The sequence below is a fragment of the Akebia trifoliata genome, chromosome 4 (assembly GCF_017979445.1).
Source record: "Akebia trifoliata isolate Shusen 1 chromosome 4, ASM1797944v1, whole genome shotgun sequence".
Lineage (NCBI taxonomy): Eukaryota > Viridiplantae > Streptophyta > Magnoliopsida > Ranunculales > Lardizabalaceae > Akebia > Akebia trifoliata.
Window position 1 is genome coordinate 34,052,162 of NC_141378.1, and position 16,370 is coordinate 34,068,531.

The 16,370-nt window shown below is 38.8% G+C and overlaps 2 protein-coding genes across 2 annotated transcripts; one reads left to right on the forward strand and one right to left on the reverse strand.

Annotated features, from left to right (window-relative positions):
• Positions 1 to 1,052: 1,052 nt before the first annotated feature.
• On the reverse strand, positions 1,053 to 16,267 carry LOC147404777 (putative nucleoredoxin 2). The gene is made up of 4 exons (XM_086437907.1): positions 16,177 to 16,267; positions 15,835 to 16,007; positions 3,018 to 3,512; positions 1,053 to 1,880 (listed from the first exon to the last, which is right to left on the reverse strand). The coding sequence occupies exons 1-4, from the start codon at positions 16,265 to 16,267 to the stop codon at positions 1,260 to 1,262; spliced, it is 1,380 nt and encodes a 459-aa protein (XP_086294033.1). The 3' UTR covers positions 1,053 to 1,259.
• LOC147404778 (uncharacterized) lies at positions 6,060 to 7,000 on the forward strand. The gene is made up of 2 exons (XM_086440855.1): positions 6,060 to 6,591; positions 6,874 to 7,000. Exons 1-2 carry the CDS (start codon positions 6,060 to 6,062, stop codon positions 6,909 to 6,911), a joined length of 570 nt encoding a protein of 189 aa, XP_086296981.1. The 3' UTR covers positions 6,912 to 7,000.
• Positions 16,268 to 16,370: the final 103 nt, after the last annotated feature.

The following is a 16,370-nucleotide window of genomic DNA, read 5'->3' on the forward strand; positions in this document are numbered from 1 at the left end:
TGTTAGTGGTCGGGACAATGTACTGTATACAGCAGGAGTAATTCTATTGGTCCAACACCTAGATTTTGGTGTAGCAATACTTATAATTCCTTTAAGGAAGGTTCGATCATTTTTTTTATAAAATATAAAAATCATAGCTGAGTCGTTTTATTGTTCATATAAGGGAGAATTTCAGTTTTTTCGAGGAGGAAGTGACATTGAGAGATGTAACCCTGCTTTTAAAAAAATAGTGAGAATCTCATCATCATCATCATCTATGGACATAGGGTTGCAAATGGGCCAGTCTCAACAGTTTCGGACCGGGCCGCGGAGATACTAAAGCCTAAGTCCGGCCCTACTATATATGGGTTTCGGGCCGCAGATCAAACTTGACATTCGGGCTAATGGGAGGGCCAATGGACGGGACGGGTCTTGGCATTAGGTCAAATTATGTAAATTACCCTTGTAACAATTAAAAAATAATCACAAAATATGGTCAAATATGATCTTTTTATTAAATAGATATGATTTTTGTAAATGTTTATTAAAAAATAAGGGTTTATATTTATTTTATAAAAAATTGAAGGGGGGGGGGGGGTTAATTTAATTCTTGACGGGCCAACTGACCGGGTCAAATGGACAGTCTAGGAGAGTCAAAGCTCAAGCCCATCCAATGCTACATCGGGCTAGGTATTGGACCGGGCCGGGCTTCAGGCCAACCGTCCAGATTCAACCCTATAGGTACATAGGAAATCTCGCCGCATCATCCAAATTTTATGTCATGCTTTCGTCTTTGATTTGCATTTTATTTGAGATTTTAGGAAATCTCTCCAGATTTGATCACTTTTACACCATAAGTAGAAATAGTAGGTTTCAACTTCTAAAATCATCAGTGATCCTCCCAAGACTCTACATATATTCTAAGGAAACCTAATTAATAGTCTTAAAATACTCCACCTCTAATAGACCGAACTAACTTTATTACAAAAATTAACTAATTAGCTAGACCCAGACCCGGCCGGTTGGACCACCTATTCATCATGGGTCCCCATTATTGGAGCTTGAACCAGCAATGACAGTCCAAAAATGAAATCTAATAAAGCACAGGCAATTATATACATAAAATTTTTGGGTGAATTGTAACAGGTGGATTTGAAGATCAACAAATATTACACTGCATGTCATAATCAACAATATGTATAATTTTACAATTTACTATGCCAAACACGTGCACTTGCCCCATTAACAACATTTGCACAAGGACCACACCCCAATTTGACTCAACCCATGGAGCCACGGTTCACAGCCTTTACACACTTGGGGTGCACCTCATACCCACACTCAATGCACTGGTACGCCCACCCTGACCCTTGTTCCTCACAATCACAACATATGAAGGGTCCTCCACCAGTCCCCTCAGACACTAATGTGAGCTCGTGCCGATGCCCTGCATGGTACTCAAAGCACGGGAGGCTTTTGGCTTCTTCATCCTTCTGCTTTTCTAAGGACTCAAGTTGTGCCTCTGTAAAGGGGTATGCCTTCTCTAGGTATAAGTTTATAAGGTTCCTTCCATGCTTGGTGAGGGTCTTACCGTCGGGGCCTATAATTACTAAGCAAGGGATCCGCTGCACATCGAAGTACTTAGCGAGCTCCTTGATTGTGGCGTCTCCAAAGGGTATTGCTAACCATGGCATGGTCTCGAAGTAGGTGTCGAAAGTGGCTTGGTCAGAGTCGCTGGAAACAAGCACTATTTCAAAGTCATTGTCTCTTTCTTCTACTAACATTTGCTTGATCTTATGGTAGATGGAAATCAGCTTTGGGGTGAACTTGTGCCCTGGATGGCACCATTGGGCTGAGAAGTAGAGTCCTATGGTTTTCCCCACCAAAGATGCAACTTTCACCTGCATAATTCAATTTCCATTAACTCTTATAAAGTAAGTAGCTAAGCTCAAATGATATTGGATTCTAATTTAGGCCAACCGCAACCACCACCAAAAATCTGCATCCCTTAACAAATCAAACAATGAAATTAAATATGGTGTTTGGGTATCACACCCCTTTAAACTTTTTTTTACATGATTCAGGGTCCAATACATCATCGCATTCCTATGAATGTTGTCTACGTGGCATGCTTTAGTTGGAGTTTAAACACCTCTGGCTCATAACCAAGCCGTACATGCTGAACGTGTTTATTTTCCAATCAAACTGTGCCACTTAGACAGGACACCGGATTGGTTAGTGATTCTTTTTTTAAATTTCAGTTTCTACCTGTGTTTCTTTCCCTCTTTTTGGTTTCTGGTTTTTGAACAGACATTTACTATTTTTACATTTATGTGCTAAGCTTATGAACCAATGGAATGACACCATGCGTATTGAAAAATTACTAAAATAAAGCACTTTTAACTGCTCCGAAATTTTCTCTCTACTAACCAATCACTCTTGCTCATTTAACACACATGGCATCATGCCATTGGTTCATCAGCTTAGTACAAAAAATTTCTAAACAGCAAATCTTTGTTCTTGGTTTCTGGTGCTTGTATACTCTGCTGAGAAAAACTAAAGCATGGTTTTAAAACTCATTTTGATGTCTCATCTCATCTATGAACGAGACCGAGTTGTCTTGGATGAGACATCAGATTTATTTGAGTCACTTCAGCCGATATTTAAAATAACACCTTAGTCAGAATAAACCATGCCATTTGAGACTTGTCAACTTGTCTCGTTGGTGGATGATACTGAGACAACTCAGATGAGTCGTCTCGATCTTGGACGAGATTTAAAACCATGATCTAAAGTGACTGCCTATGAGATTAAGAGTAATGTAGGAAGAACATGAAAATTGATTGCTGGCAGATTGTAGTTTCAGCTACCCCATTCTTCCCCTTCTTTTTCTCTTCTACTTTTAATTACATTAATTTCTGTATTATAAGAGGTTAGTTTATGACTGGACTGGTCCGTCAGAACAAGCTTGACTTACTAGAAATTTGGATCAACTCAATGATAATTTGAAAACCCTTATTGTGATGTAAACTATTTACCTGTTTAGGTGAGGAGTGACACAAGAGAAAGTCTCTATCATGTCTGGTGAGTAGGTTGGTTATGGTTTGATTTTCATGTCTATCTTTCTCTTCCTTCTCCAATTCCTGCAACCTCTCTTTAGTAAATGGGAATGCTTGGATCCCATACCGATAAATTAGTTCAACTCCATCGTGCAATGTGGCATCATTGTCGCCATCGTTAGGTTGTAGAATGACTAAGCACGGAATACCTTCGATGTCAAACCTTCGGTTTAAGGCCTTCTTCGAGCTCAAGTCAGAGAATGGAATGGATAGCCATGGCATGCACGCTCGGTATTGGTTGAAGGCGTCAGAGTCTTCATCTGATGACACAAAAACAATCTCCAATCCAACCCCTTGATCTTTTAATTGTTCATAAGCACCCACTAGTATGGGCGTGAAGTTCCGACATGGAAGGTACCAGTTGGCTGAGAAGTAAAGGCCTACAATCTTACCTTCTAGATCAGATACTTTCACCTGCAAATATAAAAGATCAGTTTGTTATGAAAATTTTGCTAGAAAAATGAATGTCTTATATTTTAGTGTTATTGGGGATTTCCGAGCAACTAAAATAATATGACTTTTTATCTTAAAAAAATGTGAAAGTTACAGGTAAGAACTAAAAAGACAATAAAAATAAAATAAACCACAATTTCTTCCTCTTTTAGCCCTAAAATGAGACACTAACATATCATCCATACCCAAAATACCAAAATTGCACCTATATCCCCATGGATTGTCCTTAGAAATGATGACCTTGAAGGTAGACTATTTAATCCACTATTTATTGGAGCGCAGTTTTGGAGAACCGCATTTAGCAGACGCCTAGAGACCCCACATTCCTATTGGTCCACTTGTATTAAAAGCTTCCCATCGTGGGTATTTTTGTAAATTTAGGATGTCCATCAATACTAGTGGATTAATAGGAACGTGGGGTCTCTAGTGGAGTCACAGTCCCATCGATGCGCAACTGGCTAGATGTGAAAAGGGTTGTAGAAACCAACAGGTCAAAGTAGAGTGGAACAGAGTGGAACAACAAGGAGTGTGATTAGTCCCACATCAGGTTAGGAGAACATTTAGAGCATGGGCTATAAGGACCAACTAGACACTACTTGGTACGACCCATTCTAAAGTCGTGTGGGCTTTCGTTTAAAGTGAATAATATCATACTATTGTGGGCCCGAAACGTTACAAATGATATTAGAGCTGAGGACGACTATTCTTGTTATTGATTGTTGTGTTATCTGCCTCCGCTCCCAGGTGTCACATGCTCACGTATTGTGCGCCAATTCGATTCGTGACCCTTTTATATTTATAGTTGCGCATACGTGATCAAATCGGTCTTTTGAGGTAAATGATTGTCAACATGGTATCAGAGCACTAGGTTCGTATAGGTCATGAGGGGGAGTGTTGAGTGTCGTGTTATCCGCCTCCGCTCTCGGGTAGCATGTGCTCACGTATCGTGCTCCAGTTCGACTTGTGACCCACCTTCTTATATTCATAGTTGCGCCTTCCCCATTAGATCGATTTTTTGGGGGTAAATGGTTGTCAACACTTGTTTGGTGGGGAAGTTGTCATGGCCCTGTTGGTGTGCCATTGTCTAAATGTGAAAAAAATGAAGATTGAGTAATCAAAGTAGAATCGTCCAGTTGTAGGGTGAAAATGAGGAAGAGTGTGATTAGTCCCACATCGGCTAGGAGAACGTTCAAAGACTGGGATATAAGGACCAACTAAACCAGATTTGATACTGTCAGTAAGATATAACATATCTATATATCTATATATATATATATATATATAGCCATAATTAGTCTATCTAATTATAACATGATTTTGTATTATAGTTGTAGATATCTATCAGTCAAATACAATATATATATTTAACCATAATTAATCTCTCTAGTTATAACATAATTTTGTATATTATAACTGTAGATATCTTGTAATTAGTAGGAAGATTATAGTTTCCTTATCTTCTTCTTGATTGTTGTAATTGCAGACATTCAGCCTTGTAATCAGCCCAACAGTTTCTATATAATATGAGCCCAACAGTTTCTATATAATATGAGGAACCCTCACAATGAGAAGTATTCAGTGCAATTGACATGGTATCAGAGAGCCTAAATCATCTAAATTAGGATTGTTCTAGGTTTCAGTTTTCTGTTGAGGGTATGGAGTTTCTTTCTTGCTGGAAACTACTATTTTGGGGTGATTAGTGACTGTTGATAGATTCTTTGGAGGTGGTGGAAATTCTGTGGTGGCTGTTGACGAGGTCTGTGCTGTCTGTGGTGATTGTCGGCAGGTTCTGTGGCTATTCTTTTTTGCTAGAACAGTGTTGGAGTGGATCGGTTGGTATTGGAGTGTTGCTGTCGATTTTTTTTTGTTGCACATTCCTGGTCGTTTGGTGCTGTTTGGGTTGCTGACTAGAAACTTTGGGCTCTAAAGGTTGTTGTTTGGTGGTTGTGGGCTTCTTGGATGATGTTTGGTGGACTTGGGCTTGCGGTCCAACAGATCTGGTGGGTTTGGGCCTGTTACTTCTTTATCAGGTTTTACAATTTCTGATCCTGGTGGCTTTGGGTGTTTATTTTAATTTCAAGTTGGTACTGTTATTATATTGGTTTCATCATGTCTTCTAGCGAGTCTTTCGGGGTCTGTTTTACTGAAAAAAATTATTCTACTTGGGAATTCCAGTTTCAATTGTTTGTTACAGGGAAAGAGTTGTGCGGCCATATCGACTGTAGTGATCCAGCTTTTACGGAGCTTAATGAGCTGGCTAAGTGGACGGTCAAGAATGCAAGTATGATGTCTTGGATCTTGGGGTCTATCAATCCTCTTATTGTGCTCAATCTAAGGCCCTATAAGACTATGAAGACCATGTGGGAGTATTTGCTAAAGGTTTATCACTAGGATAATACCGCACGCCGTTTTCAGTTGGAATATGAGATTGCTAGTTACACTCAAGGCAATCTCTCCATTCAGGAGTATTTTTCTGGTTTTCAAAATTTGTGGGGAGAATTTTTTAATATGGTTTATGCAAAGGTACCTGTTGCATCTCTCTTTGCAGTTCAAGCTGTTCATGATCAGAGCAAGAGATATCAATTCCTGATGAAATTGGGCCATGAATTTGAGGTTACTTGCACAAATTTAATGAACCGAGATACTCCTCCATCCTTGGATGTTTGTTTTAGAGAATTACTTCGTGAGGAGCAGCATCTTCTCACTCAAGCTATGTTCCAACAAGATTCCAGAATCTCCAATCCAAATCCAGTAGCCTATGGGAAAGGGAAGGACATGCGCAAGGTTCAGTGTTTTAGCTACAAGGAGTATGGTCATATTGCCGTCAACTGTGCAAAGAAATCTTGCAACTACTGTAAGAAACAAGGCCACTTTATCAAAGAATGTCCCACTCGGCCTCAGAATCGTCAAGCTGTAGTGAACACCTCGTCTACTACAGAGATGTCCTTAGCTTCTTCTTCTATGGCTGGACCATCTGTTCTTACTCTTGAAATGGTCCAGCAGATGATTGTGTCAGCCTTTTCTGCCTTAGGGCTCCAAGGTAATGGTACTACTTCATCTAAATCTTGGCTTTTTGATTCTGCTGCATCCACTCATATGACCGGATCATCTAATACTCTTTGCAATGTTCGTCCATATCATGGTTCATCCCATATTCAGATAGCTAATGGGAGTCATTTAACTATTAATGAAATAGGAGATATTAATCATTCTTTCAAAGATGTTTGTGTCTCCTGAAGTTTCTACTAGTCTTATTTCAGTTGGCCAATTAGTTGATAACAATTGTGATGTCCATTTCTCTCGTGATGGTTGTCTTGTGCAGGATCAGGTCTCGGGGAAGATACTCGCAAAGGGGCCTAAAGTTGGTAGATTATTCCCACTGCACTTTTCAACTCCTAGTTGTTTATCTTTGACTTGTATGACAATTAACACTCAGAGTGAAGTATGGAACAAACATTTGGGTCATTCAAACTCTGTTGTTTTGTCTTATATGTTAAATTCTGGTTTATTAGGCAATAAAGAACAAGTTTCTAAAAATCTATCATTTGACTGTTCTGTATGCAAACTTGGTAAGAGTATGACTCTTTCGTTCCCTTCTCATGGAAGTCGTGCTGCAAAATGCTTTGATATTGTGCATAGTGATGTATAGGGCATTTCTCTTGGAATTTCTCATGCTCGATATAAATATTTTGTGAAATTCATCGATGATTTTAGTCGGTATACTTGGGTCTATTTTCTTCGGTCCAAATCTGAGGTTTTGTTTATTTTTCGGACTTTTGCAGTATATATTGAGACCCAATTTTCTACAAGTATTAAGATTTTGAGGTCTAATTCTGGTGGAGAGTACATGTCCCACAAGTTTCATGATTTCCTAAACCACAAAGGAATTGTTTCTTAGCGCTCTTGTCCTTATACCCCTCAGCAAAATGATATGGCAAAACGAAAGAACGGACATCTCTTGGACGTTGTTCACACCTTATTGCTCGAGTCCTCTGTTCCTTCTAAATTCTGGGTTGAGGCATTATCTACTACAGTTTACTTAATTAATAGACTGCCCTCTCAGGTCTTGAATTTTGATTCTCCATATTATCGTTTGTGTCATAAGCATCCTAATTATTTTATACATACTTTTGGATGTGTTTGCTTTGTTCATTTACCTCCTCATGAACGTCACAAACTTTCTGCTTAGTTTGTTAAATGTGCCTTTATGGGTTATAGTATTTCCCACAAAGGTTATGTTTGCCATGATCCTTGTTCTAACAAATTTCTTATATCTCGTAATGTTGTTTTCTTTGAGAATCAATATTTCTCTTCTACACATGTTGAGTCATTGCCTGAGATTAGTATTCTACCTTGTTTTGATGAATTGACTCCTCTCCTTAAACGTTTCAAACCTGGAATGGTGTATACTTGACATCTACCGACTTTAGCCCTTCATCTGAGACTTTTTCGACGACTTTTCTTGAGATTGACATGCCATCTGAGATAGTTCTGATAAGTTCTCCCAAGCCTGACATACCTTCCGATCCTGTTCCTCAACAATCTACCCGAGTATCACGTCCCCTTGATTGGTATGGTTTTAATGCTACTTTGACTTCTATTCCCATCCCTACATGCTTTTCCGAGGCTGCTAAACATGAATGTTGGTGAAAAGCGATGGATGAGGAACTTCGGGCTATCCAAGACAATCATACATGGGACGTGGTTCCTTGCCCCTCTAATGTTAAAGCCATCGGTTGTAAATGGGTTTACTCGATTAAGCTTCGCTCTGATGGGACTTTGGACCGGTATAAGGCATGATTAGTTGCCCTTGGGAATAGGCAAGAATATGGGGTGGACTATGAGGAGACATTTTCTCCAGTGGCGAAGATGACTACAATGCGTACGGTTATTTCTATTGCCGCCTCCCAAAGCTGGCCACTTCACCAGATGGACGTCAAAAATGCTTTTCTTCATGGTGATCTCAAAGAGGATATTACATGACTCCTCCTCCAGGCTTGTTTTCTTCTTCATCTTCCGCTGTGTGTAAGTTGAAGCGGTCTCTCTATGACTTAAAACAGGCTCCCCAGGCATGGTTTGAAAAGTTCAGGTCTACTCTGCTTCACTTCTCCTTTGTCCAAAGCCAATATTACTCCTGTTTGTTTCTTTGCAAGAGTCCGACTGGTCTCTTTCTTTTACTTGTGTATGTGGATGATATTGTCATTACTTGATTACCCACCTCCAACAACATTTTCAGGTTTTTTTTTATATGAAGGATCTTGGTCCTCTTACGTACTTTTTGGGGTTGGAAGTGCACACCGATTCTTCGAGTATATTCTTGAATCAACACAAGTATACCTAGGATTTGATTAGCCTGGCTGGTCTTCAGGATTCTTCTTCGGTAGATACTCCTATGGAGGTCAATGTAAAATATCATAGTGAGGAAGGCGATCTTCTTTCTAATCCTACTATGTTTCGACAGTTGGTAGGCAGCTTGAACTATTTAACTATTACTCGGCCTGATATTTCCTTCGTTGTCCAGCAAGTTAGCCATTTTATGCAAACTCCACGCCATCTCTATTTAACTGCCGTGCGTCGTATCATTCGATATTTTCGAGGGTCACCTGGCCGTGGATTGTCCTTCCCAACCGGTTCTCCTCTTCGCCTTGTTGCTAATAGTGATGTGGATTGGGCCGGATGTCCTGATACTCGATGGTCTGTCACGGGTTGGTGCATGTTTCTTGACAATTCTTTGATCTCTTGAAAAAGTAAGAAACAAGCTCACATTTCTAAATCCTCTACTAAATCTGAATATCGTGCAATGTCTGCTACTTGTTCTGAGATTATCTAGCTTCGTGAGCTTTTGGCTGAGCTTGGTTTTTCTCAAGCTGTTCCTACTCCTATTCATGTTGATAACACGAGTGCCATTCAGATAGCTGCAAATCCCGTTTACCATGAGCGTACAAAGCATATTGAGGTGGATTGTCAGTCTATTCGAGAAGCCTTGGACACTCGTGTTATTACTCTTCCTCATGTTTCCACTAATCTCTAGATAGTTGATGTGTTTACAAAGGCCATGACACCACAGTGCCATCAGTTCCTTGTGGGCAAATCGATGCTTCTTGATTGCCCTAACATCAATTTGAGGGGGGATGTCAGTAAGATACAGCATATATATTTAGCCATAATTAGTCTCTCTAATTATAGCATGATTTTGTATTATAGCTGTAGATATCTGTCAGTCAGATACAACATATATATTTAGCCATAATTAATCTCTCTAGTTATAGCATGATTTTGTATTATAACTATATATATCTTGTAAGTAGTAGGAAGATTATAGTTTCCTTATTTAGTCTCTCTTTGATTGTTGTAATTGCTAATATTCAGCTTTGTAATCTGCCCAACAGTTTCTATATAATATGAGGAACCCTCACAATGAGAGGTATGCAGTGCAATTGACAGATACGACATATTTTAAAGTCATGCGGGCTTTGGCCTAAAGCGGACAATATCATACTGTTGTGGGTCTAGGGCATAACAGGCGATCTCCAAAAACACACTCCTATATATAATATAAAAACACAGAACACCTAGCAATATGCATTATACATCTAATTGACATTCAATGAATTTAGCTTCCCTAATAAGAAGTCTCTAAGTATAAAGTAGAAACGGTAAATATCACCATTAGATCAGGTAACAAAAATATTGTATGGTGCGTATCTGGTGCCACATCATCACTTGTAGTTACTCTATCTAATCTCTTTTGTATGGGGAAGAATACTCCATGTCATCAAATTGGTTGTTGAAACTTTTCCTACACTCATATGGTTTAGAGTTTGAAAACTGAGATTAGTTTTAATAGCTTATTATTATTATAACTCTGTACTATATGGACTCTGGTTATCTTAATGTTGGAGGTTCATTATCCTTATAGTCTTGAATGTTGCAATAAAATATTCATCTAGTTTAGTGTTTAAAGACTCTACTGTTAATTCTTTACCCTCTCTCTTTATCTATGCGGTAGGAAGATATCCAATCGTCTAACCTCATTAAAGGGAAATGGAATTCCATCTTTCGGAAATTGGGAGATGGGATGGTATCTATCACTTTGTGTAGACACCTTATTGACCAGACCCAAAATCTGAACAAAAGCCAAACTATTCAAGGATCAATATGTGACTTGGGCTAGGGCCCAGTCAGAAAATTAGTTAGATCCTAGGTCTAACGTAGTGGATTGGACCCAATCCGACCCATTGGGTTTGACTAGACAAAATTTTGTTAAGTCTTTGGTCCTCACTTGCCACTTAGCCTCTTAAACATGGATTTCTTACAACCTGAGAAACTTGTCTCGTTTTCATTCATTCATTCCGAAGTAGCAACTAATTAAAATATCTTAAGAATGGTTACTATAACTCTCTTGCCTTTTTTATTCCCAAATCAATCGAGCACATGGGTTTAAATTTACATTTTTTACTCACTTTCATTACGATCATCTCAACATATCCTAAGGTGCTTAATGTATATGAAAGGGAGACTTGGGGAATTGGACAATTTTATCCCTAGTCTAAATTTGTGTAAACTTACCACCCAACCCTCAGTTTGTTAAGGCGTATGGAATGAAAAATTGCCACCAATACATCTTCATTAAAGCCAACTCCATGTCATTCTCAACGTAATTTTTGTACTCATCCAAGAGTTGGGGTATGGACATTCATACCCTCTAAATTTTTTTCTAGAAATCTTAAAGGAAGTTTAGTACTTAACCTTTGATGATCATGATTGCTAAGAGTAAAAAAATAGTGAATTACCATCGAGACCTCATTAATGGGGGGGGGGGGGGGGGGGGTAAATGAATTCCACTCTTATGATATCTTTGTAAATAAACCTCTTTAGAGAATTTGAACCATTATACCCTAAGAACTCTCACGAGATCTTTAAATAGAGGAAGAATCTCAAGGCTCCCGTCATCAGATGCTTAGCCTAAAAACTTTACCTAAATCCTGCTTAACCTTCTCGCCCTCTCAAACATTTTACCTATTGCAAGCTTAAAGATTAAACAAAGAAGAACAAGACTAAGAAGGAGCTCAAAAAGGTAACCAATGTCGTATGTAGTGTAATTTAAATCTTTTTTCTGGGATTTCTCCTTCTAACCATATCATTTTTCTTTGTAACTTAAAAGCCTTGTGTTCAAATTGTGCCACATGCTTACGTATCATGCCCCAGTTCGACCCCATGATCTTTTTATATTCATAGTTGCGCCTTCCCCATCAAATCAATCTTTTGGGGTAAATAGTTGATAACATGGTATTAGAGCACTAGGTTCGTATAGGTCATGAGGGGGATTGTTGAATGTCGTGTTTTTTGCCTCCACTCTCGAGTGTCCCGTGCTCACATATCGTGCCCCAATTAGACTCATGGCCCTCTTATATTCATAGTTGCACCTCCCCCATCAAATTGGTCTTTTGGGGTAAATGATTGTCAACACTTATTTGGTGGGGAAGTTGTTATAGCCCTGTCGGTGTGCCATTGTACAAATGTGAAGGGATGCGAAGATCGACAAGTCGAAGTGAGGCCATCATGTTGTAGGTGAAAACAAGTAGGAGAACGTTTAGAGTCTGGAGTATAAGGACCAACTAAACCCTACTTGGTACGACACGTTTAAAAACCATGCAGGCTTTGGCCTAAAGTCGTCAATATCATATTATTGTGGGTCTAAGGCATAGCAGGCAATCTCTAAAAACTCCTATATATTATATAAAAACACAGAACACCTAGCCATATGCATTATACATCTAATTGATATTCAATGAATTTAGCTTTCCTAATAATAAGTCTCTTAAGTATAAAGTAGAAGCGGTAAATACCACCATCAGATCGGGCAACAAGAATAGCTAAGAATGTATAACCATCTACTCAATGTCTACAACTATATGGTACGTGTATGGTGCCACATCATCACTTGTAGTTACTCTATCTAATCTCGTGTATGGGGAAGAATACTCCATGTCATCAAATTGGTTGTTGAAACTTTTCATACACTCAAATGGTTTAGAGTTTGACACCTAAGATTAGTTTTAATTGCTCATTATAATTATAACTCTTTGCACTACATGGACTCCAATTATCTTAATGTAGGAGGTTCATTTTCCTTATAAATAGTCTTGAAGGTTGCAAGAAAATATTCATCTAGTTATGTGTTCAAAGACTCCAATGTTAATTATTTACCCTCTATGGGGTAGGAAGATATCCAGTCCTAGGTCAAGTGTTTGACCTCATTAAAGGGGAATGGAATTCCATCTTTCGAAAATTAGGAGATGGGATGGTATCTATCACCTTGTGTAAACACCATAAATTGCCCAAACCCAAAATCTGAACAAAAGCCAAACTATTCAAGGATCAATATGTGACTTGGGCTAGGGCCCAGTCAGAAAATTAGTTAGATCCTAGGTCTAACGTAGTGGATTGGACCCAATCCGACCCATTGGGTTTGACTAGACAAAATTCTGTTGTCTTTGGTCCTCACTTGCCACTTGGCCTCTTAAGCATGGATTTCTTACAACCTGAGAAACTTGTCCCATTTTGATTCATTCATTCCGAAGTAGCAACTAATTAAAATATCTTAAGAATGGTCTAACTCTCTTGCCTTTGTTATTCCCAAATCACTCAAGCACATGGGTTTAAATTTACATTTTTAACTCACTTTCATTACAATCATCTCAACATATCCTAATGTGCTTACTGTATATGAAAGGGAGACTTGGGGAATTGGACAATTTTATCCCTAGTCTAAATTTGTGTAAACTTACCACCCAACCCTTAGTTTGTTAAGGTGCATGGGATGACAAATTACCACCAAGACATCTTCATTAAAGATAAGTGCATGCCACTCTCAACCTCATTTTTGTACTTATCCAAGAATTGGGGATGTGGACCTTCATACCCTATAAAAAAATTTCTAGACTTCTTAAAGGAAGTTTAGTACTTAACCCTTGATGATCATGATTGTTGAAAGACAAAAATTAGTGAATTATCATCAAGACCTCATAAGAGAGGGTAAATAAATTTCACTCTTATGATATCTTTGCAAATAAACCCCTTTTGAGAATTTGAATCCTATACCCTAAGAGCTCTCACGAAATCTTTAGATAGAGGAAGAACCTCAAGGCTCCTGTCATCAGATGTTTAGCCTAAAAACTCTACCCAAATCCCACTTCACCTTCTCGCCCTCTCAAACATTTTAACTGTTTCAAGCTTAAAGATTAAACGAAGAAAAACAAGACTAAGGAGTTGAAGTAGGTAACCAATGTAGCATGTAGTGTAATTTAAATCTTTTTTCACGGATTTCTCCTAACCATATCAATTTTTTGTAAAAAATTGAATTTATTGAGAATTCTTGGATTGACATTACAAATGCCTTAATAGGGTATTTATAGACCAACTATCCTATTACAAGAATATTCTAGAAAACTATCCTATTGTAGAAGATTACAAGAATATTCTAGAAAGCTAAGAGAGATCAAGAATAATCATGAATATCCTATAAGCCTTGGAGATTTTTCAGCACTCCCCCTCAAGCTGGTAAATATATGCTTGCCATTCCCAGCTTGCCAATGGCCTTTTGAAATGTGGTTCCAAGTAATTCTTTCGTTAGAACATTTGCAAGTTGCCCTTCTGTTGAAACGTATGGGGTGCAAATCAAACCACTGTCTAGTTTTTCCTTTATGAAATGTCGATCCACTTCCACATGTTTTGTACGATCATGTTGCACTGGATTATGAGCAATATTGATGGCTGACTTGTTATCACAATACAACCTCATTGGACTGTCCCAGGTGATTCTAAGATCTTCCAGAATTATTTTGATCCACAGAAGTTCACAAATTCCTTGTGCCATTGCCCGAAACTTTGCCTCTACACTTGATTTTGCTACAACCGGTTGCTTTTTACTTCTCCATGTAACTAGATTTCCTCCTAGAAATGTACAATAACCGGACGTCGATCTTCTATCCACTACAGACCCTGCATAATCTAAGTTTGTGTATGCTTCCAAACGCAAGTTTGCTCATTTTTTAAATAAAATTCCCTTACCTGGACTACCTTTTAAGTATTGGATGATGCGGTATACGGCTTGCAGGTGTATATTCTTAGGATTGTGCATGAATTGGCTAACCACACTAACAGAATATGCTATGTCAGGCCTAGTATGAGAGAGATAAATCAGTCTTCCAACCAATCGTTGATACATCCCTTTGTCTACAATTTCATCTTCTGGAGTTTCACTTAGCCTATGATTTGCTTCTATCGGTGTCTCCATGGGCCTGCAACATATTTTTCCAGTTTCCTTGAGAAGATCTAGCACATATTTCTGTTGTGAGATAAATATTCCTTCCTTTGAACGAGCAACCTCTATACCTAGGAAATACTTCAACTTGCCTAGGTCCTTTATTTCAAACTCTTCTGCAAGACGTTTCTTGAGTGCTCCTTCTTTCTTCTCATCATTACCAGTGACAATAATATCGTCCACATATACCAATAGTGCAGTTACTCCCCCAAAGGCCGAGTGTTTTACGAATAGAGTGTGATCACCTTGACTTTGTTTGTAGCCCATTCCTAACATTGTCTTTGTAAACTTTCCAAACCATGCTCGTGGAGATTGTTTCAACCCATACAATGCTTTCTTCAACCTGCATACCTTCTTATCTCCTGAATTGTCATCAAATCCTGGAGGCCTCACCATATAAATTTCTTCCTCTAGGTCTCCGTGAAGAAAGGTGTTTTTCACGTCGAATTGGTGTAAACTCCAATCTAAGTTGGCTGCCAATGACAACAAAATCCTTACTGTGTTCATCTTAGCCACCGGTGCAAATGTTTCTTCATAGTCCGCTCCATAGGTCTGTGTATAACCCTTTGCAACTAACCTTGCCTTGTATCGTTCAAGTGATCCATCAGCTTTATACTTCAAAGAAAACACCCATTTGCATCCAACAGGTTTCTTTCCTTTGGGCAGCTCCACCAACTCCCAGGTTTTGTTCTTCGCGAGTGCATCCATTTCCACTTTCATAGCATGTCTCCATTCTTCTTTGCTTAGGGCCTCGGATAGTGTTTATGGTATGGTTGTGGCGTTTAGATGGGTGAGAAAGCTTTTGTGTGATGGTGACACTTTTTCGAATGACACAAAATGAGACAATGGATATTTTGTACAATTTCGGGTACCTTTTCTAACTGCAATGGGTAAGTCAAGATCATTTTTTTCAAAAACTTCAGAAGACAAGTTGATGACAGGGATATCAGTATTTACCTCATTTCCGAGAGCTGGTTCGGACGCTTGAGTTAGCTTCGGCTTAGCAGTGGAACCTCTCTTCCTTGAGTAAACTTGCAATGGTTTTGTGACAACTGATTCAATACAAGTATGTCCTGGGGTTATAGGTTCAAGTTGTCCAGCTTCAGGTTGTTTTGATGGCTCAACTTTTTCTTATTCAAGTTGTTTTGGTGGTTCAGTTTCAGGCAAAGGAAATGGAGTGTTTTGGGTTGGTGGTTGGCTAGCTTGAGCAGGAAAGTCCATTAGAAAGCCATGATCCCCTTGATCTTTATCTTCACTAGTAAGTGTCTCCCCCTGAAGAGAAGGTTGGAAAAAACTCACTTTCAATAAAAGTTACATCAGCGGACACAAAGATTTTGCGAGATGGTGGATGATAACATTTATAACCCTTTTGAGTTAAGGAATACCCCATGAAGACACACCTAAGAGCTCGAGGATCAAGTTTACTACGACAATGAGAATGAATATGAACAAACGAGATACATCCAAAAACTCGAGGTGACAATTGATTGTGA

Excerpts from the sequence above, each read along its gene's own strand:
- LOC147404778 (XM_086440855.1), top strand. The coding sequence starts at position 6,060 with ATGGTTTATGCAAAGGTACCTGTTGCATCTCTCTTTGCAGTTCAAGCT. Across the intron at positions 6,592-6,873 it reads TTCTGCCTTAGGGCTCCAAG|GATCAGGTCTCGGGGAAGAT; the intron begins GTAATGGTACTA and ends TGTCTTGTGCAG.
- LOC147404777 (XM_086437907.1), bottom strand. The coding sequence starts at position 16,267 with ATGGGGTATTCCTTAACTCAAAAGGGTTATAAATGTTATCATCCACCA. Across the intron at positions 16,008-16,176 it reads TGATGTAACTTTTATTGAAA|AAAAAGTTGAGCCATCAAAA; the intron begins GTGAGTTTTTTC and ends AACTTGAATAAG. Across the intron at positions 1,881-3,017 it reads GTCACTCCTCACCTAAACAG|GTGAAAGTTGCATCTTTGGT; the intron begins GTAAATAGTTTA and ends TGAATTATGCAG.